This window comes from Amblyomma mixtum, chromosome 4, assembly GCF_055824585.1.
Source record: "Amblyomma mixtum isolate Tamu chromosome 4, ASM5582458v1, whole genome shotgun sequence".
NCBI classification, from domain to species: Eukaryota; Metazoa; Arthropoda; class Arachnida; order Ixodida; family Ixodidae; genus Amblyomma; species Amblyomma mixtum.
The window spans coordinates 145,165,993-145,190,999 of record NC_143015.1 but is presented as its reverse complement, the minus strand read 5'-3'; the positions used below and the strand labels follow the sequence as shown (position 1 = coordinate 145,190,999).

Here is a 25,007-nt window from a genome sequence, read left to right as displayed (position 1 = left end):
TGGGGATATGGGGGAGGCCTTTGCCCTGCAATGGATGGAGTCAGGCTGATGATGATTCGTCCTCGCCAGGTGGATCCTCATTACCTGGCCAAACTGATCTTCGCCATCCCTCCGGCCGTGGCCAACAACTTCGTCGAGTCGGTCATCTACTCGGTGTACAACTACGGCTCGACGCCGCGTGACGAGTACCTCCTGCTTCGCCTCTTCCGGTTCGCCATTCAAGAGGAAGTGCGCTCCAAGCTGGAGAAGCCCTCGGACATCCTGCGCGGAAATCCTCTCGTCGTCCGCATGGTGGTCGGCTTCTTCCGCACAAGGGGCGGCCACAACTGTCTCGAGCTGCTCCTCGCCCCTCTGGTCCAGGGTGTCCTGGATGACAAGGACCTGAAGATCGACCTGAACGCCGTGGACATCTACAAGAAGTGGGTCAACGACATGGAGACCACGTCGGGCAAACCCAGCGGCCTGAGCTACGAGGTCACAGAGGAAGAGGCCCTGCAGCACACAGACGTCTACAAGACCCTCCACACGTCTGTCCTCCAGCTGGAAAGCAAAGCGAGGCTGTTCGCGCGAACTATAGCGGACAGCAAAAGCAAGATCCCCTACGGAATGCTGTACATGTGCAAGGTCCTCAAGAAGGCTCTGGAGGAGAAGTTCCCGGAGTCGGTGGGGGAGGAAATCACCAAGGTATAGTAATGACGTCCTATACAGAGTCATTTTCGCACGTGCCTTCTAGAGAAATATTCCGGTTTATCAAGATTGTCAACTATTCTAATTGGCACATGCAATTACTTCAATGAGTTCCAAGTAATACGACCTCCGTACACAGGCTTCAGAGACACGATAAAAAGAAATGTAATTCTGCACTGCCTTAGTGTGTTTTATGATGAATTGGGCCTCAGTGCCAGAGCTGTTTTTCAGGGGGCAGACACGTACGGTCCGTTCCAGGAGACTGTACCAACTAGTTAGCAAATACTGACACTCTGTGGTTGTGCGGTGGGCAGGTTTCTAACCTGAAACAAAGATGTATACTCGGCAACTTTTGTGGCGCACCTAGTTCGTATATCAATGCTATATTCCTCAAAGATAGCCCAGTCGTGCGCTCTCAGACCACTCCAACTACATCGGCTGCAGGTGATCGGCAACATCCTGTACTACCGCTACCTGAACCCTGGCATCGTGGCCCCGGAGACGTTTGGTGTCGTGCAGCTGGAGCCAGAGTTCCCCGTGACCAATGTGCAGCGGCGCAACCTGGGCACCATCTCCAAAATCCTTAGCTCCGCCACTTCGGGGGCACTGTACCGTCAGCAGCACCCCTACCAGATCCGTCTCAACAACCTCATCGGCGCCTGTCGGGATATCTTGCACAGGTTCGCTCCTCCGCTGTATTTTCTTTGGTCGACGGCGTCTGTCGTGATGCGGAGCGTTGTGTTCGAGTCTTGCACTATACGGACTCAGTTGTTTGTCTGTCTGCCTTCCTTGCTGGGTTCCCTTCTATTGACACGGTCTCGGTGCGCGTGCACGCAGCTTCTTCCTGGACGCGTGCGACGTCCCGGAGCCCGAGGAGCGGTACAGCGTGGACAGCTACTCGGAGGCCACGTACATCACGCCGCCCACCATCACGCTCACGGCGCTCGAGCTGCGCAGCACGCACCGTCTGCTCCTCGAGCACAGGAACGACGTCGCGCCGGACCCAAAGGTCTCTTTTAAGGACCTTCTCTAAAGGATTAAGGGTCCTTTATTTCTTTTGTTCGGGTCGGGCTAATGTGCCAATGCATAAGGGGCCGCGTTAGTCTTTTCTACTGAAAACTCTTTTAGGTTGGTTGGTTGGTTTGTTTATGGGGTTTAACGTCCCAGACCCAAAGGTCTCTCCTAAGGACCTTCTCTAAAAGATTAAGGGTCCTTTTTTTCCTTTGTTCGGGTCGGGCCAATGTGCCAATGCATAAGGGGCCGCGTTAGTCTTTTCTACTGAAAACTCTTTTAGGTTGGTTGGTTGGTTGGTTTATGGGGTTTAACGTCCCAAAGCGACTAAGGCTATGACAGACGCCGTAGTGAAGGGCTCCGGAAATTTCGACCACCTGGGGTTCTTTAACGTGTACTGACATCGCACAGTACACGGGCCTCTAGAATTTCTCCTCCAAAGAAATTCAACCGCCGCGGCCGGGATCGAACCCGCGTCTTTCGGGTCAGCAGCCGAGCACCATAACCACTGAGCCACCGCGGCGGCGAAAACTCTTCTAGGGTATAGGTCGCTTGGTTTCAGGTTTTTCAGGTCTAGGGTATATGTTTCGGGTATTTTTCATCATTTCTGAGACTGACGGGGTCATCATTACGAGCAGGGTACAAGTAGGTCCCTCCGTATTTGAGTAGAACATGACTGTATACAGATTCTTATACCTTGAACAGGTTTTTAAAAAATTGGGTTAAATCCCATTTCTACCTGAAAATTCAGCTTCTAAAGAACACGCAAGGGCAGGAGAATGAGAAGTTCCTTGTGACATATACATTATGCATATGTGTATACATATACCTATAACGGAAGTAGGTACCACGCAAAAAGCAGATCCTATGAAGCGTCTTGTAACGTTTGGTATTTGTGACGGGACTTAATTTGAGCTCGAAAAGCACTTTTTAAAATTTCTGGAGCCCTTCACTACGGCGTCCCATATAGTCTGAGTCGCTTTGGGGCGTTGAACCCTCGTAAATCGTAAGCCAATCTGTCGTGCCAAGACCTCAGAATCAATCGTTGGTCTGCAACTTGCAGCTCTGCATCTAGAATGTTGAGCCAACAAGGCAGACCTCTATGAAATTACGCTGGTGGTGCTTGTCATCATTTCTTTCGAGATCACATATACATACCTTGTGCGCGTTGGATCGTCTAGCTTGCCTTCCCTGCAGTGAAGGACGGACGTTAGTCTGGACTGTTGAGGGCTTTCTTAACGGTGTTCCGTTCTTCCAAGGACCCCCTGCACGCTCTCTTGGACGACCTCGGTCCTGAGCCGACGCTGGAAGACCTGGTGGGGGACGGGGGCGACAGTGCGGATGCCGCTGACGTGGCCGTGCTCTCCTCGACTAAGGTCTCGCTTTCACTCTACGGAAAGTTCTCCGAGGAGGAAGAGGACACACCAGAGTCTGACCAGCTGCTCAGGGACACCAAGTACATGCTGGTCGAGATGCTGAAGGTAAGGTGGTGGCTGCCACGACGCGAAGAAGTGGAGTTGGTATCAGAGCTATAGCTGTAGTACAGGAACTTCCTCTTGGGCACTACGGCTGAACCGGACTACGCCCGCCAGAGGGGGGCTAGCCGGTTCAAGTACTGCCCAGAGTTCAGGTGCCACAGGGGGGTTCCACTTCAGGTGCCGCTTCACAGTTCACGTGCCGCCCAGGTGGTCCTGATCCATCAAGGACTCTTGGAAAGGAGTTCACACTTTTGAAAATGCATCACCGGCGTCAAATGAATTGCGGACAGCGGAGCGCGTGGCCACAGGTGCAGTTTACGCCGTCTGCCTGTCACTATCTGAGATAGGCGCTCCCATCCGCTTTGCGACAGTTTTGCGTCTGCTTTCTTTGACGCTCGTTTTCTCGCTTTGTCACTGGGGCGCCGCATTCGTACTTTACACCAATCGCAAATTGCGCAACGTGGCTTCGCTGGCGGCAGCGGTTGTATAGCGCACGTGGGCTAAGTGAGCGCTTTTAGTTCCCTGGCCTGCAGCGCTTTGATATTTCCTCTGTCGTCGTCCTGTTATCAGCGTCTCGTTGCGATGCGAACAGTGAGACAGATCGGGCTGGCCACCGTGGCCATTGCTGAATCGCTTGTTTCTGGCAGTGAGCGGAACTTTATCGCCGTACCACCACCAGAAACGTGACCTTCGTTTTCTCGCTTCGCCAATGGAGCGTCAAAGAAAACATGCGAAACTATCGCAAGCCCGAGGAGCACTCCTGTCTCTTATGATGACAGGCAGACGGCGCTCTGTTGTCCGCATTTCATAAGACGCCGATAGTGCCACGTGTGGTCCTTCACTTCAAGGAGGAGGGGGGAGGGGGGGGTGCAGATTTCGGAGGGGGAGCTACGGTGGGTGGGCGTTGCGGAGCATTAGTTTTTCGATGAAAAGAGCGAAAAAGTATGAAAGCTATTTCGTTTACAAGACTTTTCTACTCCATAAAATATATTCCACGCACAGTGGGTGACCGAGGAGGCATTGAAAGATAATGCCAGGCTTTTCCGTGGAACAGCTTATCTTCAATCAGATGTGGATAGGGGCGTTCGTATCGCTTTCAGTTAAGGTCGTTTAACCATAGTAGTCACCGCTGGAGCCTTCCCACGCGCGACCGAAGGCCGTTCAGGAATCAACCGGGCACAGGAGGCAGTTACATGTAAGGTGATCGTGGATTGAGAGGTCACCGCAAAACAATGCATCGTAAGCGTACCGTGAGAATTAAGGTTGAGGTTATTGCAGGCTACAGGTGGGACTATAGCCTTGCGTATTCTGCCAGCAATTGCTCCACTGTAGCGACACTTAAATGTTAAATGAGGTCCACAAATCAGGCACATACCCGAGACCTGCATGGCGGATCTGCAAAGCTGTACACACAATCACCCGTAATAATCAAGTCAACTCCTGCTGTCGCCGCCAGGAGTCCAGATCAGGGCCCTGGAGGCGCTTTAAAAGCAGGCGTGAAGCCTCCTGTCTACATGACTGAAGAGCACTATTGCATGACCATGTCCACCATGACTCTGCCATAGCCAGCTCTGATCCGTGGCTTTCTCTGCCTCTGTAACGGCCCGTGAACCTGAACCTTGCGTACTACAGCGTCTGCCATATACAACACCTGAACAGCTTCGGCGGCCAATGTTTGCGCCAGGTGTTCCGGCATGCCAGCACCGTGGACGAGATACTCCACGACGACGCCGGGTCAGACCTGGAGCGTGCCTTCCTGGAGGTGCAAGCCGCCGTGCGCGTGCCCAAGGTGTCCACAGCGAGCCTCCTTGGGCGCAGAAAGTACGGCTCCCTGTCGGCCTTCCGCAAGGCGCTGCTGCGAAACCTGGACGTTCTTGAGGCCCGCGGTCTTGCCAAGGCCAGTGACGACTACCAGGTGGGCATCGTGGACCTCATGCCTCCTCATTCACTACTCAACGTTTATGGGGCCTTTCTGTAGCATTTACGTGTGATGTCTCTTGTTTAGTGTACCCTCCATAGTCCTCGCGCCTTCTTTGTCGACAGAGGAATGCGATCATAATAAATAGGTGAGCGTCCGTAAAGCGAAGGTGAGGCTAGAGGGATAAAACGCACAAGACGGTGCAAAGGATACTTAAACTTTAAGAGGGTTAACTGCTGAGCTAGTTGGTTTTCAGACATAATAAAGGATTTTTAGCGCAACGACACAACACAAGAGAGACAACACGGGCGCTTACTCCAACTGTTGAATCAAGCATCAGCATCGCTACAAAAAGCGCCCGTGTTGTTGTCTTTCTTGTGTTGTGTCGTTGCACTAAAAATCCTTTATTAGGATACTTAAAACATGCCAGTGCATGGGCGCGCAGCTTCTTGGCGGTGCCGGCACTTCTTGCTGTCTTCTGTAGTCCACCCATGCTTTGCGTGTGGCAAGGTCACTGCAGACTTTCTTCACTCTACACCATCAACCTTCATTCGCACTTTCCCTTTCCTCCCCTTCCGTTTCCCCTGTGTGGAGTAGCAGGCCAGGGCCATGTTACTACCGGCCGACTTCTCCACCTTTTTCCTTTCTGTCGTGTCCGGTCGCTGTGTTGAATGCAGCGAAAGACGCACACGGTACTTTAAGACTTCGTTTATTTAAAGCCGATGAGGGTGCGACCAGCGTCGACCGAGGCAGGAGCCGAACTGGCCGCCCGAAGAAAGGAGGGAGTGGAGAAGCGTCCACGGGAGGGAGTGGCTTCCCAGAACAGGAGGAGGGTGCGGGGGCGCACCGTGGGGGGGCATCTGGCGACAGCGTGCGACGAGGGGCAAGCGGTCGTTAGGAGGAGGATGCGAGTGGTCGTTAGGAGGAGGATGCGAACTGTCGTTAGGAGGAGGACGCGGGGGCGCACACACACAAAAGCAATAAGGGGACACAACACTTCCTTCCCCCTTAGAAAGTTGCCTGGTATCGTGCAGGGGGTCGGCGCTCACGCGTGGAGGCGCGCTGGCTTTGTGCGCTCGGGGGAGAAACACTTGTAGGCTGGCTGTTGTTCGCTGTGTCTCCTGGGTCTGTCCTGGGCGAAGTCTCTTCTTCCGGGAAGAGGTGCCAGGCTATGTGGGAAAATGGTGCACGTGTTCTCTCCGCTGGCGGACAGCTCTCAGACGGCGTCGTAAATCTACGCAGCTGGTTGAGATGTCGGCGTGCTACTGTGCCATGTATGTTGACGAGCCAAGAGCGCAGGCCTATGCGTCTGACAATTGTAGCTTCCTCCCAGCGTGGCTTTTTCAGAAACTGTCGGGCGAGGACGCGCTGCCCCTCATTAAGCGTGCCGCAGCGCGGAATTGCTTTTTCTTCCCGGAACGTCTCTGCCTTTGGCTCGGGGAGGATGGCTGTGAGCTGGGTTCGCATTTCACGCTCGAACATCATTTTCGAGGGGGTCTCGCCTGTTGTGCTCTGAACCGTCGTGTGCTGCTTGAAGAGAAAGCGCGCAAGGCGGCGCTGCAGCGAGCCTGTCTGATCTCTTTCAAGGGCGCGTTTTAGCTCGGCTACGTAGCGCTCGGCTTGTCCGTTTGTCGCTGGGTGGTAGGGGGCCGATGTAACTGATGAGATCCCGTTGTCGCGATAAAACTTGAGGATCTCCGCAGACACAAACGGTGTTCCGTTGTCCGACACTACCTTGCGCGGCAGGCCGAACGTTGCAAATAGTGATCGGAGGTTGTCAATGACTGCTGCCGAAGTCGTCTGTCCCATTTGCCTTATCTCAAGCCACTTTGTGTAGGCATCTACGACCACAAGGAAAGTGCAGCCCTCAATTGGTCCTGCAAAATCAATGTGCAGTGTGTGCCATGGTGTGTCTGGCTTTTCCCATTCTGGGACAGGAGCTTTCGGCGGGGCGCTCCGGCTGCTCTGGCAAGGCTTGCATTCTCGCACCACTGTTTCGATGTCGTTGTCAATGCCAGGCCACCACATGTAGCTTCTGGCACACTTTTTCATTGCAACGATGCCCCGATGTCCGGCGTGGATGAGAGACATAGCTTGTGCGCGTAGTTCTCTCGGCATCACAACTCGGGACCCAAATATGATGCAGCCGCGATGGGTGCTCAACTCTGTAGCTCGCCTGCGGTAAGCGTCGAAGTTGTCCCCTTTGAGTTTATGCACGTTGCCTTGTTGAACAGCTGTGTAAACTAGCCGGAGAGCTGCGCACTTCTGCGTAGATGCTGCAACTGTGCCTGCTGTAAGCGGAGGTTCTGGCAGTGCTTCGAACATCAGAACGTCTCCTGGTGGAAATGGTTCGTCAACAGTTGCGTCTAGTGGCAGACGGCTTAGCGCATCGGCGTTTTGATGTTTACCAACCATGTTCTGGCTCGGCGTCTGGTGTATGCCGCATATCATCACGCCTAGTGGAGAAAACCAATTTCTCCCTAGAAGGCTTGATCCTGTGCCCTTCACAACAAGCAGAGGTAGCGTATGGGTCTGGCCGTTGTAGTTAACCTGCACGTTGGTAGAGCCCAATAGTGGCAGATTCTGTTCTGACCACGTTCGCAGGTGCGTGTCGTCTTGTTGCAGGGCGGGTGCGTCAGATGGCCATGAAGTTCGGAACGTGTCCTCACTGATCAGAGTACAGGCTGCGCCGGAGTCCACCTCGAACTTAATCAGCTGGTGATGTACGCTTACTTCTGTAAAAATCTTCGGTCGCGTGCCGAGATTCATGGTGTTCAGGTCGTACAACACAGATGGTGTTGCTGATGTTGTTCCATGGAGATCAGATAGCGGCGTATTCTCTGAGGCGTTGACGCTGTGATTAGGCTGGGAAGGTGACTTTATCTTGGCAAGTCTCCGTTTCGTAATGCATGCTCTTTCGATATGCCCTCGCTTGTGGCAAAAATTACACGTGGCTGACTGGAATCGACATCCCTGGGGGTTGTGTTGGTCGTCACACCGCCAGCAGCGTTGTGCCTTTTTGACCGATTTAACAACAGAAGGCTTGCGCACCTGGTTGCTTGTCTGGTGTACCGGCTCGGTGTTCCGGCGAATCCCTCACTGCTGGTGACCGGCGCTCTCCGCTCGAACGGCGATGTCGTAAGCTTTGCTGAATGTGAGGTCCTCCTCAGCGAACAGGCGCTGCTGCAGTGACTCGTCACTCAGTCCGCACACAAATCTGTCGCGTAACATCACGTCCAAGGGAAGCATGGTGGTGTTAGCAGAAGAAGCTGCGTCTCCCTCCTGCCCGGTAGCTGTTGTCGACAGCGTTCCAAAATTGCAGTCGGCAGCGAGCTTCTTGAGCGCGGCTACGTAGGCGCTCACAGTTTCTCCTCCCAGTTGATCTCGTCGTTGGAAGCGAGCCCGGCTGTAGACCTTGGATGGCCTTGGGTCGTAGTGCTTTTGCAGCGCTTTTACGATGTCGTCGTAAGACACTGCCGCTGGTGTGCTTGGCTGAATAAGGGCGCAGACAGTATCGTAGGTCTGCTCCCCGCACAGCGTCAGCAGGTTGGCCCTCTTCAAGGCTGGGTCTGTGATGTTGTTAGCTTCAAAGTAGAACTGAAGGCGTCCAACCCACGATGACCACGATGAGCCGTTGAATTCTGGTATCTGATTGGGAAACCCTCGCGTAGCCATGGCTTGTCAATAGCGTTGCGTAGCGCGGGTCGAATCCACTTTCTCGTCGCCACTGTCGTGTCCGGTCGCTGTGTTGAATGCAGCGAAAGACGCACACGGTACTTTAAGACTTCGTTTATTTAAAGCCGATGAGGGTGCGACCAGCGTCGACCGAGGCAGGAGCCGAACTGGCCGCCCGAAGAAAGGAGGGAGTGGAGAAGCGTCCACGGGAGGGAGTGGCTTCCCAGAACAGGAGGAGGGTGCGGGGGCGCACCGTGGGGGGGCATCTGGCGACAGCGTGCGACGAGGGGCAAGCGGTCGTTAGGAGGAGGATGCGAGTGGTCGTTAGGAGGAGGATGCGAACTGTCGTTAGGAGGAGGACGCGGGGGCGCACACACACAAAAGCAATAAGGGGACACAACACTTTCATTAAAATTCATTTCTGTATCTCTCTCTCTCTCACCAAGACGACGTCATCACCTAGGTCCCCGGCCTCGAGGCCCTTGATGGCAACGTCAAGGCCGACACCTTAGCTTGAGAATACACTCACCGAGCGGGGCCATTGCCTTCTGCCGTATACCCCCATCATCCCACTTCGCCACCCGGCTCGAAACCCAACGCCTTAAGACTCATCCACCCTCTCTCTAATATCTCCCTCTCCTCTGAAGACTTCTACCTCCAACGGTGTTTTCGAACACCTATTCCAACCTACACTATTTACATCGCCTACACGCACCGCTTTACGAAGACAAATGTCCTTGGTGCGGCGACACCCCAACCCTAACACACATCGTATGGACATGTCCCCGAAAATCCCACCATCTAAAGCCGTGTAATGTGGCCCTGGAGCTGTTCGAATGAAGCGGACAAGCGCGCGCCTCGACGACCAGGCGCCTCTCCTTCTGATCACCAGAAAGACGGCAGAAGCCTCTGGATCCCTGGGCTGAGGGCCCACCCATACGCTCCAGCCACCATACTCTTCAATAAACGTTTATTCACTCAATCTTCACTGCTGATAGTTTATTTCTTTCCATTGTTGATGCGTGCTCTTTTCTTGCGTGAAACCGCAGGCCGTGTTGAGCAGCATCGCGACGGACATCCTGCAGAAGCGCAACCACCGCGTCAACCGCCGCAGGGAGCTGTCCAACCTGGTGGCCACGCAGGGCAAGCTGGACGTCAAGACTCGCTACTACGAGGAGACCCTGGACTACTACCGCCGCTACGTGGACGCCTGCCTGACCAGGCTGTCGGCGGGCAAGTCCCGCCGCCAGTCCATCGGGCCCACCGGAGCCGCGGGGCAGTCGAGCGGGGACAGTCAACTCCGGCCGCTCAAGTGAGCCTCGCCTTCCTCATCGATAAGATTAGTTGATACTGCGCTCATTAGATCAAGAAGTTTGCGGGGATACCTTGCTGCAGCTGGCAAAAAACAGGGTTAATTGGAGAGACATGGGAGAGGCCTCTGCCCTGCGGAGGGCGTAGTCAGGCTGATGATCAGGATGACTGCGCTTATTGCAATGTACCGTCTTTGTCAAAAGTAACCAGGCCGCATGGTTTGCTTCAAGCTTGTATAGTGGAGCTCTTGTGACTTTCCTAAAGATCAAAAGTTATTGGAAGGTAAGAAGGCCCCCAGTCCTTACCTTTAGCGACCATTTCAACTTCAGGAAAGCTGTAAGGGCTCCACTGTACAAGCCAGAAGCAAACCATGCAGCCTGGTTACTTTTGACAAAGACTGTACGTGCAACACGACGTACGAAGCGTCCAATGTCCCTCATATGAGGCCCTCCAACAATTGGAGTCGACCGAGTGTCACGACGCCGCGTTTAATCCCTTTCACCTCTTAGTGTGCCATCGCAGGCGACGATCGGATGCAAGTGCACAGAGGGCAAAACGCTTGTCTAGAACACGTTCTGAGCGTGATTCAGGCTGAACACGGGATATCTAGAGATAACATTTGGTTAGAAATGAGATGGGTGTAAGCAGGTGCAGTTATACCCATAGGATTGAATCGTAATTTTTTGCCTTACTGGTCGCAGTAGCTTTGGAAGCTGTGGGACACACACTTCGGTCGCTCTAGACGTGTGTTTTGCCCTCTGTACATCACGACAGTTGGTATGCACTGCTGGCTTGAGGGTCTCTTTTGAGGGGTATTTGGCGCTTTTTCGACTATAATACGTTCTTTGTTGTGTGCTATAGCCACAGTTAGTATGTAAAAAAAAAAAAAACCTCCCGCTTTCTCATGCTACCGGCACTAGAGTTGCCTGCAGGTTGTCAGAAAGCCATTCTGGCGTCGGCGGGGGCTGGCCCTTTCGGTCTCGTACCAGGTGCCTCCTCTTGGTTACGGCGCAGGTCCCGCGGGACGCTCAAGTACTCCGGCTGGAAGCTCCACGAAAAGGGCATCCTTCTCGAGGTCGCTGGGCTCGAGACGTCGCAGCTAAAGAGCGTCAGCTTCGAGATCGCGCCCACCGACCGCGCCGGTGTGTTCAGCGTGCGCGCCAAGTTCCTGGGTGTGAGCGCCGACGAGGTGACCATCGACATCCAGGACCTGCTGCGCCAGCAGTACGAGGGCGTCGCCGTCACCAACCTCTGCGAGCGGGCGCGCGTCAACAACAACCTGCTCCTCTTCTTCCTCAACCGGAAGTTCTACGGCAAGTAGTGTGACGGGACACCGAGTGCGCATGCGCCTGGAGTCGACCTGTGTTCAGTTCCTGTGTTCCTTCCTTCCGCCTTGTACGGACAGTGGCCAGCGCCTGCAGTGGAGCACCTTCGGAACACTTCCGGTTCGGCGGCCGGAAATGACGTAGACGAGGAACGTTCGTCAGTGGCGTATGCACGTGTGGGAAACTGTTGTTACGAAGCCGATAAGCCTCGGAGTCGCTGTTTTTTTTTTTTTTTCTGGACCTGCGAAGCGTCGCAGAACTGCAAGACTGAGTGGCGGCAATCTCTCTGAACTCTGGGCGCCCTAAATTGCGTGTAATGTGTTTTTTTTTTGTTCGTGTTGATTTCCCGAACTCTACGGGAAGTAGATTTTCATTTCAGGACTTTCGGATTAAGAAACTCCGGCTGTGCGGCAGGGAAGGAAGAATGTGCGTGGCAAGACCTGTGTAAAGTCTTACGTATACTTGTTACCGCAAATTCAGACTTTTCCTACTCGTCCGTCAGTCCCCCCCCCCTTCTTTCTCTCGTTGATTTGGTGCTGAAATTGACTAAAGATTTGTTTTCCGATTGGTTTCAAGCTGGTTTTTATTTTTCACTACATTGCTAGTGTAAACCGAGAAGTTTTTGTGTTGCATGTATTACTGACTGACAGTCGGGGCTGTCCCCAAAAAACTCTGAACTGTCTTCTACGCCGCGCATACAGACAACTCCTTTGGAGGAACTTCTGTTCATGTACGGACCACGAACGCTGGTGCTTCGAAGTTCTTCCAGCGTTGGTATACCGAGGTTGTTTTTTCTTAGAGGGCTTTGGAGCTCTCGTCGCCTTTTCAGCCCGTGTGTGTATGCGCGTTTTATGTTTAGTCTCTATGCACCTGAAGTATGGTGGCGACTTGCTTTGTTTTTTTCTTCGCGTTCACTGGCAACTGCCGATTTCCGTTCAAGTTGGACGTTTTTATGCTTCCATTTTAGTTTTGAATTTTAGTTTCATTCAGGACTGCCTGTGTGCATGATACGTATGACGAGTGCGGTGGTCCGTCGAGATCCATTCAACCACACTTGTGCAACTTATCAATAAATATTTTTTAAACGCCGTTATTAACTCGTACGACTCTCAAAATCCTGAGCTGAAAGTAGTAACCACGGAAACGGCACCCCATCGCTGCCGTATAGAGGCAGTGTGTAGTAAAACGAGCCGAATGTTCGTGTAAGTGGTCTTTTCTTTCAAATTTTTTTCCGGCAGAATTAGAAGGCCGCTTAAGCTTCGCCTTACGGTACGCGATAGCACCTTTTACTTTTTTATTTCTTTTTAAATTGCTATATCAGTACGCATACCCAACACACTTTACTCCAAAAGCTCTTCGCCGTGATACACACCACAACGTGCTCACTTGGTGCCCAACCAACGACACTTTTGCTTGACTGTGTCTTCCCTGAGCCAATGTACCCAAGGAGGAAATGTTTTGAAAAGTAAGGCAAATGTGGGGCCAGCGGGTGTGAAAATATTTTTCTTGAAGTTGCACACTGGTACATTGGTGCTTTGCCGGTTAAAGCATGGATGGAGAAGAAGGGATTGTTTTTACCTTGGGATGCTGACTGCTTGTGTCACAAACCAAAGTCAATAGAACACGTCTTTATCGATTGCTGGAATGCGCTGCTCTTTTGGGACATGATCCAGCGGACAATAAAGAAAGACCTACCCTTGACGCCGTATGGGATACGATTCCTGGCCGTTGAACCGGATCTTTATCAGTACGTACTCTTCCTTCTTGGCCTGCGCAGTATTTCGTGAAGCAGGATGACTGTACGACACCGCGATGAAGATGCGCGGTCTGTCCGACATTATTTCAAAGAAAATGTATTAAAGCTGCGTGAAGTGTACAAGAAGCTATGTTTTGGAGATGAAGTTATCAGTTCGATGGGACAAATGTGTTCCTTGAAACGATTCTAAGTTCACCATGAGAGCGAAACTCATCTCCTGATATTTGAGAGTGAAGTGCAGGACATAACCTGTTTGTGACAGTCAAAGAAAAAAAAGACCCCTTTGTAGCACTTGCGTTGTGTCCTCTTGGTTCGCTGAGGACCTGCGTTCGCGAATTCATTTGAAATTTCTGGGCATATTTCCGCACGTTTCGGAGGCTGGATGGATGGATGGATGATAATGGCTTTACCCTTTGTACCGGGCGGTAGCTTTCGCCACCTAGCCTATACTTCCCCCATTGTTGATTTATTTTTCCTTTCCCTTTCTTTCCCTTTCGCTCTTACAATACCTAATCTGTCTATCCTTTCCCCCTCGAAATTCACCCCTCCCTTGATTTCCGCCACCAATCCTCCAACCTCCCCTTCGTCAATGTCACGCTTTTCCCATCCACTCGCCCGTCCTCCCCAGTAAATCCCAGCGCTATCTCTATGGCCGTTGCTGCCCCCTCTGGGAGGGCTGGGCGGAGTTCTGCGCACCTCAGAACCAAGTGCTCTATGGTCTCCGTTTCCGTTTTACAAGCAGAGCACAAAATATCCACTTCTTCAAATTTGGACCTATACGTTTTTGTTCTCAGAGTCCCTGTCCTAGCCCCAAAAAGCAGTGAACTGCCCCGCGAATTATCGAATAATCACTCTTTTTTGATGTCCTGTTTTCGTGTCCTATATATGCCTAGCGCCGATTTTTCCTGCATTCTTTCTTTCCACATCCTTCTTTCCGTCTCCTTTACCTCCGCTTTCACGTTAGCCCGCACAACGATCCTGTTCCGTTCCCGCAAAAACTCCCTCCTCAGCCAATAGACGATTCTCCCGACAGAACTCGTTCCTCAGCAAATCATAAAACATTAAATTACTGCAAATACAGCATTATGGTAACTTTTCTCGGTAATTTGTGGTGTAATTATGTACTTACCTGGTCATTAATTTAATAATGAATTAATTTTGGCAGTAATTTGGGAGCAAAAGTAATTAGTGTCGAAATAAGTTGTACTAAGAATGCACGCTGCTCTTTGTGTGGGTAAATATTTGACCTCTTGTTCGTCCAGCTCAAAAGCCAGCATAGCCTCTTAAAAGCGCACTATTAGAGAGGGAGCATCGAAATCTCATCGGAAAATGTGCCATCGGCAGCTATACATTAGCTGATTGGCTGGAGGGAAGAGACGTCACCAGAATGGAGCATTCCCATTGGCTGGAGGGAAGAGACGTCACCAGAATGGAGCATTCCCATTGGCTGGAGGGAAGAGACGTCACCAGAATGGAGCATTCCCATTGGCTGGAGGGAAGAGACGTCACCAGAATGGAGCATTCCCATTGGCTGGAGGGAAGAGACGTCACCAGAATGGAGCATTCCCATTGGCTGGAGGGAAGAGACGTCACTTCCGGCAAAGGCGTCAACAGCTGCTAATGCTACCACACTGTAAGCACATAATAGAATTTTTGTGGTTCAGCAGTACAACAATGCACGCTGGACGATGCGTGCCAATGTGCACGCTTTACAAAAGAATGCGAGAGGGCTTTCTGCAACAACGCATACTTTATTCTCGACTATCTACAATATGGTACAGAGCGCTGTACAAAACCATTCATATCTACACACCTTTTTGCGAGCAAGGCGAAGAGTGGCTGCTTTCATTTAACTAATTACGGCACATAATGGCTTGGTGGCAGGCTTTTCATTTGGCTCGTTTGCGGGATGACAGCTGAGCTGGTGACGCAAAAAACAAATGACCCAGTAGGCCAAAAAAAAATCAACAAAGCAAGCGGCGACCACACACATACCAAACAAAAGCCATCTAAAACGACCACGCTGTACTGAATTTGCTTCATTGCATTCCTAGTACAGCAAAACAATAAGAGATCAGCAGTATTGCCATGCGAGCATTAACATAAAGGCAAAGAAAAATTCATTGCAGAATAAAAGGAAAAAGACTCTTCACCTGTACACTCACGTATCTCTTAAAATCTTTGCTCCGACCGCGAACCACTCTTTTGTTATTTACATGAGAACATGTGCACTACTTGACTATTTACAAGCTGACATTGCACTTTGTAGTATTTCGGTCGTCCGCACTGCTGCATCGGAAAAGCAGGCGACACCTGGCACTCTGGAACACTGACAGCAGCACCTTTGGCACTCACTTGTTACGCTAAAAGGACATAAACGGGCGGTTCATCGCGATTGGTCTCAGCCTAGAGGGCTGCACCACCGCATTTGCACAAGGGCTGCAAACGGCTGTCGGTAAATGATATCTAAACTGGCACGACCTTAACTATATTCTGGGGCTTTAGAAGCATGCACTGGTTGGAACAGAGAGGTAAATATTGTGAAGGTTGCATGAGAACTTTGCCATTATGACTTTCTGTCAGTGTTTCGCTAAGGAGGGTTGTCGCAGTAACGCGGAAGGTAGAGGCACATAAACTTCAAACAATCGTAACAATCAAGCAAGCGTTTCTTGAGACGGAGTCAAGTGCAGTTCTCAACGAACACTGGCATCACGGGGAAGAGAAGTCGAAGTCCAGAAATTGCGCTGTTCCTATCTTGAATAGACGGTGTTTCGTTGAAACATCGGGGTTGTGGAAAGCAGACATCATCTGCGGAAGCAAACGCGATTTCCGGGAGCAGACGGCACCTCCGAAAAGGGCATGTCGTCTGCAGGCAGTTGGCGTCATTTGCAAAGTTGCAGGCACATCCAGAAGCAGACGGCACATCCAGAAGCAGACGGCACATCCAGAAGCAGACGGCACTTTCAGGAGCAGACGGCACTTTCAGGAGCGGACGTCACTTCCTGGAGGAGCCGTCGCTAGCATGAGTAAACGGCGCTTCCAGAATCAGACGGCACTTTTAGGAGCAGACGTCAGTTCCACATTTCGACCTCATCTCCTGAAAGGGAGAGCACTTTCAGCATGTCATGCCTTCCGGACACAGACGTCGTCTCCAGAAATGAACGTTACCGCAATGGAGATGACACAGTCACTTGGGCGCGGGACGAATCTTGAAGAAGCAGAGTTCCTTTTGGCACGGGCACTAATCAGAGCAGAGTGCACATGCTCGTCCCGTCCCTGATGGCACGGTCCCTCAGTTTCCTCCAATACTGGAGTCTGGGCGCACACCTCAGCGTAGGCTTCCCCAGCATGCGCACTCCGATGAACATAAAATGGCCGCGTCCGGCTCGAGTGCCGCACTTGAGAGGGCGCTGCAGGACTGCCGCCATCTTTCTGTTGCTGCCCGGCAGGAAAGCGGGCTCTTCGCTGGAGTCCCTGTGGACGCGCGCCGCGGCCACCGAGATCTCCGTGACGTCACGCCGGTGCAAGTGCCTCAGTGAGGTCACCACTCCTTCAGCAACTGTGGGTAAGGAGAAAGAAAAAAAGAAAAATAGAATATTTTACTAAACACAAGAAAACTACGAGGTTGACAGGCGCTGACTGTACAGCGAATACTTTCGATGGCTCGAAAACGTAAATTCAGACTAACTGAACACCAAGCAAAAAAAGACAACAGTAAAAAGATTGGCTCATCCAGTCATGCGCCTTTACTCAAATCGCGATCCTCGTAAGCATCACCATGGCATCACGACCACTACACCAAATGTGTGGTCAAATAGTTATCTGCAATCGTCAAAAGAAGCAGGCAACAAATTCCAATTCGTGTGGAACCTTCATTCTGCATTCACAGATCCCCGCGAACAATGAATTAAGATCAAATTAAATATATCCAAAAATCCTCCGCGTCTCATCTTCTACCATTATGCGCGCACAGTCTACGCGCATCTACCTGTGCAGTCAGCTGAACCGACAGAATCGAATCCCAAGCCGCGCCCTTAACGCCATCAAGCATGTAAACGCGCCAAACTTCCGTCGATAAAACCCGAGATGTCATTGTTCGGTACACACATTCAGCAGCGTCCTTCAGAAGATTCGAGAGACGTAAAGCGCGCTTAAAGCAACGCCCGAGCGGCCACAAAGAAACTTAATAACCGAGGGCCCTTCCATCGGGATCCCGACGCCCAGCGACACTGCCTCAGCCAGCCCTGACAAAAGAGCGACCAGCCACTTCGTCACATATATCGAAGGCTGATGACCGACACCACCCTCACGTCCGGGGCACTCTCCTCGGATATCTCTATTGTGGATATGCTAAGCAGGACCACTAGATGTCACTCGCTTCCACCGCCAGCCCTTTTGTGCGCCTCCTCAGATCTGAGCTCTCCAGGGACTACGAACCCCAGATCGCGGTGGAGAGGCTACAGCAGTGAAAAGTGAAAGGGCGCCCACCTTCAGAAACTCAACGAGAGGAAAGGCACGACCAGAAGGCCGTTGGCGATAAGAAAAGTACGGCCGTCTCGCCGTGTCCCACGCGGCCCTTTTCACCACCTCCTGTACACACACACGAGCGGAAAAGAGGGCGCTGGCAGCGGCGGCAGCGGCTAATCCGCCAGCGGTATTCTGTCAACAGATTCGGCGTTTGCGCAGCGATTCAAGTGTGTCGTCCCGGTTCTGGGAGATTCTTCTCTGTGCATTGTGTGAGTGCTGACCCACCCGCGCCCCAGCTTGCAAGAGGGGAAAGGTACCAGCGTGAAAAGAGGCTCGCCTACTCTTCGCACCGCGTTGCTTTTTGACCCTGCTCGGCTGAGTCTGCGCCGGACACCGGCAGGGGGCAGTGAGCAACATCCCACGACGCCTGGCTGCTTTCCCTCCCTTTTCACTCCACTGTCCCGCCGCCCTCCTTTTGCGGCCTTTTCATGGCCTGGAGCTTTAATCCCACCGAGCTGGGACTGGAGAGATGCAAGACGCGGGCTGTCGGGGGCAGGTCTTTTCTATGGGCAGCGTGCCATCTAACACGAACACAATGGCTTGTCTGGGTCCTGGAGCTTGGATAGTAACACGCATGGCCAAGGCTGGCTACAGTGATCTGAATCCATGCCGTGTCTCTGGTTTCCTATTCTACACCGTGCTCCGGCCGAGACTAGGAAGCCATCTTATAGTCGCAACATCGGGAAGCTGATGCTGAAGAAAAACGTCTAGGCGGGAACTGATGTCGCGTCTGCACGGGTCAGTGAACATCGCGGGCAGTGCGTTTCGACCAGGGCGGGTGGTTTCCGTTTTCAATGGAGGCTAGGCTCTCGAGAATGGGCGAGGCAGGTGGGCCGTTCTAAAGACGGCCAAGTTATTGAAAAAGGGATTTTAGAAGACGCGGTCGGAGTTATAAATGACATTCCGCAGGCGCATGTCTGGACGTGTAAGCAAAGAGCATTCCGAGAGCCATTCGTGGTCTTCTGCGTCGCCATCTGCAGTAGCCTCGTTGTATTTCGCAATTCCGACTTTGTGGTTCGTGTTATGAATGAAACTGACTACACCTAGATATTTCATGCACTCAAGGGATCCAACAGTTGCTTCTTGAGACATTCGGCTTAGGCGCGACAGTGAGGTTTTCCCTAGGCTATCAATACTATACTGTACTTTGGGTGCCTCATTTGGAAACAAGTTCCAGTTTGGAAACTCCACCCTAAAACCTGGTCATCTCCTGCAGCCAATTTCCGGAAGCTAGCAGACGGCAGCGCCACACAAGCTTTTGCTTCAGTTGTTGGCAGCACACAGCAACTGACTCTGGGTGCCGCCGACAACTTGTCTGGAGCAATTAGTTTTACTGCCACAGATGTCGCCACGATTTGCAAACCTAAAAATGTTGAGACGAATCAGCACGCCAGGTTTCGAAACACTGGTATACGGGGAGTCCTGCAAGGAAGCTATGAGTGACGTAGAAATAACACTGGCTTAGTGAACTCTGAGAGTGAAGAACTGACTCCGGTGAGTCTCTGCCTTAAACTACCGGCCAAAAATTAGTACACACTAGCAAATCACACCGGCGGGGAAACACCAAGAGCATGAAGTTGCAAGCAGCAGAAGACTGCTAGAGGCCATGTTCACACCTGCACGCCAACTGCAGTGCACGTTTTCGGTCATTCCTCAAGCGTTAGAGTAAGCGCACGTTCGCGAACAGCGTCTTATCTAGTTTATCGGTGCGACCGCCTAACTTGGCAGCCAAGGAGCGTGCGTCAACAAAGAAAAGTAGAAACCCCTGACAGGACCTATAATTCAAAAGCACGCACGAAACGAGTCGAAGTTCCGAGCCATCGACACAGCCGCTTCGCTCCATTTATTTCTTACTCCTCCAGAAGCGTCGTGAATGTACACCGTTCTTTAGAGAGAGGCTAGTGGAAAAACGAAACAATAAAAAAAAAGAGACTCCACGAGTGATGCACCGAGCTCGGGGTCCGAATGGTGGTTCCATAATGACGGCGGGCACGTTCTGAAGACGCCGCCACCCCCAAAGGAAAAGAGAGAAAAAAACAATTTTTTTTTTTTTTCTCTTCGGGCCCAGTGGCTGCGGCGGCGGTACTCCCTCCAACAGGTCTAGAGCATTGTGCTCGCTCGAGCAGACGACTCGTTTCTTCGAGCAGACGAAAACACAAACCGCAGCAGACGACGCTGCCGCCTGGGCAGACCGGGCCGGTCCCCAGCAGGGCGGTTCACCGCTAGGCGTCGCCCCTTTCGAACAACAAACCTTGCTGCACGCCGCGTTATTTGCAGTCCGCAGACGAGACGGGACGGAGAGGGGCGCCGCGCGCGGTACGTTCGTGAATCTGTCTCAAATCGCGCTCAGAGCCATCGTTTTTCGTCCTTTGTGAAGCGAAAAGCGCGCGCTTGAGTGAGGGGCGTCGAGGCTGTGCTAGCTGTGCGGTGGCGTGGAAGTTGAGGGAGGGGGGGGGGGGGGTGGAGTTGGAAAGGGAGGCCAGTTCGGGGATGTTCCGTCTCTGCTCGCGTTTTCCTGCGTGTTTGCTTGCGTTTCTCGGCGAGGGCGGAAGATGGCGCGCGCGCGCCGCTATTTGCTGTTGACGATGGCGACGGGGATTTTGGGCGGGGGCGCGCTAGCAAGATTTCGCGCGCGTTTCTTTACGAGTCGTCCACCTTGGGTCTTGCGCGTTTGGAGTGCCTCGTCGGTGGTGTTTGCGTATCCGTTCGGCGACGCCCTTTTGCAAGAGAGAGAAAGAAGACTGAGAGGGGGGGGGGGGGGACGCACACACACTTTCGCAGAATGTCGTCGTAGGTCGTAGTGAGTCGGTCTCTGGGCGGGACACGTCTCGGGATGTGGAATGAGAGGGCGGTGTCTCGCAAAGGCTAGGACCAGGAATGAAGTAAGAAGATAAACCTTGCAGGTTTGGATTTCTCGTTTTTTTTTCTCGGCACGCTGATGATCTTAGCAGGAACCGGCAGATGGCCTGGGCGTCGGCGGAAGCGGTGCATTGGAGCTAAGTGAAAGGCAAATACGAGAAAGGCGAGGTTGCCCCTTGACGAAAAGCCGCCGTGTCGGGAACAACGGACCGAAAACGCTTTGCGGACAAAGAAACGTGGAAATTGACGCTCACGCGATCTTTCTGAACCTGCCACGCCTCGTCGCCGAACCCTTCACCACCCCGGAGTACAGCGAAAGACGAAGGGAAACAGCTAAATGATTAGGTTACACGACGAACACTCAAAAGTTGGTTACCAGTGTATATTTATTAGGACAGCGCGAAGTGCACACTGCAGTGACATCATCAACACGCCTCAATTGCTATCCTTACTCAACTGGAACATAAAATTTTTGATATTTCAATAACGACAATAATTAATAGTTCATTCTAACAAACACACACGCGCAAGTTATTCTGTGCTAGCATGCTTTGTGCTAGGAATAGGCACAAGTGTCTCACTTGGCGTAACTGTCACATAATACACGACGCTAAATGGTGGGTGACCAGCATGGTACAAGATATTCATCACAGGAATGTACAAGGCTCTCAGATACAACGAAGTAAGAAGCTCTCATATCAGCTACAATGGCAGGTTGGCTTCCACAATACACAAATGCTTATTTTAGCTTTTAGTCTTAGGAGAAGCGAAATCTCAGCTTAGAACCAAATCCTCAGGTATACGATTAAATCATCCCACCTCTGGCTGAGTCATCATATCGAGAAATGAATCATGACGTGGAAAACTACACCTTCGCACGTACGAATTATTTCTGCATAGCTTTAGGATACAAGAAATATGGCTTATCTGGATCGGTTTTCCCATACGTGTGCACTGCTTAATGATGAATTCCTATTCTTATTTAAAAGCTACAGTTGAACCTCATTATAACAAAGCTGAAAGGGCATGGCGATTACTTCATTACAGCCCGTGTTGACCGGACTTACAAGAGGAATTATAATTCCTTCGTTATATCCAATATTTCGTTATAACGAGGTTCGGCTATTTCTCACTGCAATTTTTGCTTTCTTCAAGCATGAGCAATACCTTATAATCGCAATATTCTTCATGGTCGGCTGCGACCGCCGAGGCACTCGCCAAGTAAGTTGCACGTCGGAAAAGAAATCCGTGCTTGCATCTCCCATGGGCGCCGGTCGAGGGACAAATTAGGGGCGTGTCGTCCCGGCGACTCCGTCCACCGAGCGCCTCGGTCGGCTGAGCAGCGCGCGAAGCTCCTGGAATCCCAGATTAGTCAGCCGCGGTGGCTTCGGCGCGCGACGCGGGGTGTGCCCGCAAGAGCCTCTGCTTCTTCGTGGAGCGACGCCGTGAATTTTTCACCCCAGGTGCAACGGCGCGTACGCAAACTGCTTTCGACGAACCACCCCGCCATCTTGCGGAGGGTGCATGGAGTCACCGAGAATTTATTTCGCATGTAATTAAAGGTAATATTCCACTGCGAGACTGTTGACGGTAGGTTCACCTTGGAGGTACGTGTCCCTGGGGGACAGTGAACTGTTGGTACCGTCTGCTAACACGTCGCTGTGTTAGTAGACATTGCAGACGATTGTTACCATCATCATCATCATCCGCCTAACTACGTCCACTGCAAGCCAAAGGCCTCTCCCGTTGACCCCACCTCTGCAAACTTCTTAATCGCATCTTCCATCATGAAGGTGAACCGTTACCGAACTTGTGACGTGACGTCCGCACTATCCACTTTCTTCACACACACTCGCTGGCGGCAGCAGAGATATACACTGCCTTCCCGAGTGGTGTACCTTACGACGACATATGTACTAAATGACAGCTCAAATGTTTCGCGTGGTCGCTGACAACGACACAAGACGGTACATGTACAAGGCATGGTAGTCGTGCCCCCCACGAACACACGGAAATGTACGCCGGTTACAACTCCTTCGGACAACGCAGGCCGGCTCGTGATCACAGCAACTTCCTATTCCGAGCGTCACCAGGGGGATCCGAGTTACGGAGGCAAAACAAGCCGGCCCGCATTTACATGACAGCGAACACGACGCAGGAACAGGCGGGCGTGACCCGTACAATGCGGACACCGGGGGGGGGGGGGGGGGGGGGGGCGGAAAGGAGTTATACTGCAACACGCCGCATCCATTCCTTTCCACCCAGGCAGGTTCCTTACGAGCGTCCCGTGTTTACCATCTGGACATGGGATTCGTGCCCACTCTTATAATCGCCGACAGCAACCTTCCTCCCTTCTCCCATCCTCCCCCGCCCTACTCTGTATATATCCTACGTACGCCGGCGAGCAGGGCGTTCTCCGTTTCCACATCGTCGCTTCGGATACGAGAACGAGTCCGGTAAAGGCCCCGCGAGCGCATCTTCTTTTTAAACGACCACTACTCGGGAGTGGTGGACGGAGCCGCGGCGGAGCGGCGACGCCGGTCTGGAACACCTGCGGCGCGCTCGTGACGTTTCGAAAGTCGCGTGCAGCTGACCCCTGACCCCCCGCCGCGCCGCCGCATGACCTCTCTCCGAGCTCAACCGAACCAACCCGCAACGAGCCGACGCCAGCGCGGCGTCCCAATCTCTTTTCTTGCATGCTTGCACTTAGGCCTAATCTGACCCCCGCCAACAACCGGTTTCCGGCCCCGGCAACGCTGGCAAGACGCGGGCACGCGCGCGCGCGTCCGCGTCGTCTGCATTTTTATTATTGCTTCGCCCGGCCCTTCTTCTTTCCGTCTGCATACATCTTGTTCGTCGTCGTCTGCTCAGCGAGCGGTCGGCCGCCATTTTTGCATCCCCCCGTCGCTTGCGTCCCTTCTTGCGCTTCATTGCGTTTCGTCTGCTAGCGCGCGCACTTCATTCGTCCGCGGTGGTGCAAGGGTGATGCGAAGCGTCGGCTGGCTAGCTAGGCGGCGCCGGAGTTGTCCGCCCTTCTTTGGCGAGCCAGCCGAGCTAGCGCTCTGCGCTGACGGCGGTGCGATTTGCATTGGGGCGTGGGGGGTGGGATGCTTGCTTGGCCTTGTGTGGGGGGGGAGGACGGGCCTTTGTGTGGGCCGGCGGGACACTTAAACGCCACTCATGATGATGCCGCGCCGCTGCCGCACCGTCGGTCAGCTGCGGCCGGGGTCAGCATCCTCGTAGCGCATTTAAGGCGGCAATCAGGCACGCGCCCGTCTCCTCTCGCGAGACCCCGGAGAGATCGTGATCGGAGAACGAGATTTCTCGGGATCGCTGACGGCGGTCACCTGTTCTCGCCGCGTGTGTGCCGCACCTGTTGGCCGCTAGGGGTCACACGCGCACTTTTAGCGAGTGGGCGGAAAGCGAGGAGGAAATCCCCGTGCGATATCACGCGTGCCGAGGTTCGCGAGGAGTTTGCCGAGATTTATGGATTCCTCTTTGAAGAGGTCATGAAGGCGGGCCTTTGGCGAGAAACAATCTTCGTCCAGCTATTCGTCTGGAGTGAACAAGTTTCATTCGTTGCTCAGGTTTCTGCAAGGCGGTGTGATCGCCAGTTTAAGCAAAACTCATATAAAACAAAACTTTGCACAACACTTAAGGGAGGACATCAGGCTTATCTAAAGAACAGCGAAAAAGAGGAATAGCTTAGGCCTCTGACACGGTGCTTGTGAGGCTAGCGTTACAACATAAATTCTCAAGCTGTAAGTGGTTTCACACCGCACTAAAGGCACAAAGTGAGACAGGAGCTTACCAGACAACGTTGAAATAACAAAAGGTGAGAATAAGATAGTGCGACGTAGTATACACAATAACCTAACCTGTGTAGGGTTTGTACATAACAAGCTAATAACCGAAAAGAAGACAACACCGGCAACAGCAATACACTTTGGGGGCTACTGCTATACTCGTATAACACAACCATGTGATGAGCCGACCGAAATCAGAGCTCTCCGAGTACAGTCCGTCTTCCACTCAACACAACAGCGAGCTTGGACGGTTTTCAGAAGTGCCCCCGACTCGAATGCCTCCAACCGCAACGCACTGACCACTCCAGCTACTACGTACGAGCCGCTGAAAGCGAAACTCGCAGACCTGACTGCAAAAGGAGGGCGTGAAAGCGGCCAAGGTTACGCACGAAACGGCGCTCTACAATACCGCCCCAGAGCGCGATATTGTTCTGTCTGGCGAGGTCGAGTGAAAGGCAACAGGCACGAATACCAGGAACCCGGGCACAACAGCCCATAGACTGCACGTGAGAGCTAGATGAGATAGCCTTTGCAGTATACTCAAAGGCGGAGAAAAAAAAAGTCACTATAGAAGGGACACATAAATGAACGAAGCCAGCAGTCAACGGCAACCGAGGAGAAACATAGAAGAATTTGTTTCTTTTTACTTTGCGC

General features: G+C 52.5%; 2 protein-coding genes across 3 annotated transcripts in view; one reads left to right on the top strand and one right to left on the bottom strand.

Moving 5' to 3' along the window:
- LOC149348633 (ras GTPase-activating-like protein IQGAP1) overlaps window positions 1–13,001 on the top strand; it is a 31,515-nt gene extending 18,514 nt beyond the window's left edge. Inside the window, exons 9-15 of the mRNA XM_089588231.1 lie at window positions 70–684; window positions 1,132–1,367; window positions 1,525–1,696; window positions 2,958–3,179; window positions 4,861–5,091; window positions 9,819–10,081; window positions 11,095–13,001. Coding sequence (XP_089444357.1) covers window positions 70–684; window positions 1,132–1,367; window positions 1,525–1,696; window positions 2,958–3,179; window positions 4,861–5,091; window positions 9,819–10,081; window positions 11,095–11,401 — 2,046 coding nt within the window. The 3' untranslated portion in view covers window positions 11,402–13,001. The remainder of the gene's footprint in view (window positions 1–69; window positions 685–1,131; window positions 1,368–1,524; window positions 1,697–2,957; window positions 3,180–4,860; window positions 5,092–9,818; window positions 10,082–11,094) is intronic.
- A 1,891-nt stretch (window positions 13,002–14,892) lies between these two features.
- The window catches only part of LOC149348632 (meteorin-like protein), a 62,034-nt gene continuing 51,919 nt past the window's right edge, over window positions 14,893–25,007 (bottom strand). For both annotated transcript variants that reach the window (XM_089588230.1, XM_089588229.1), the window contains exon 5: window positions 14,893–16,720. In XM_089588230.1, coding sequence (XP_089444356.1) covers window positions 16,407–16,720 — 314 coding nt within the window. In that variant the 3' untranslated portion in view covers window positions 14,893–16,406. The remainder of the gene's footprint in view (window positions 16,721–25,007) is intronic.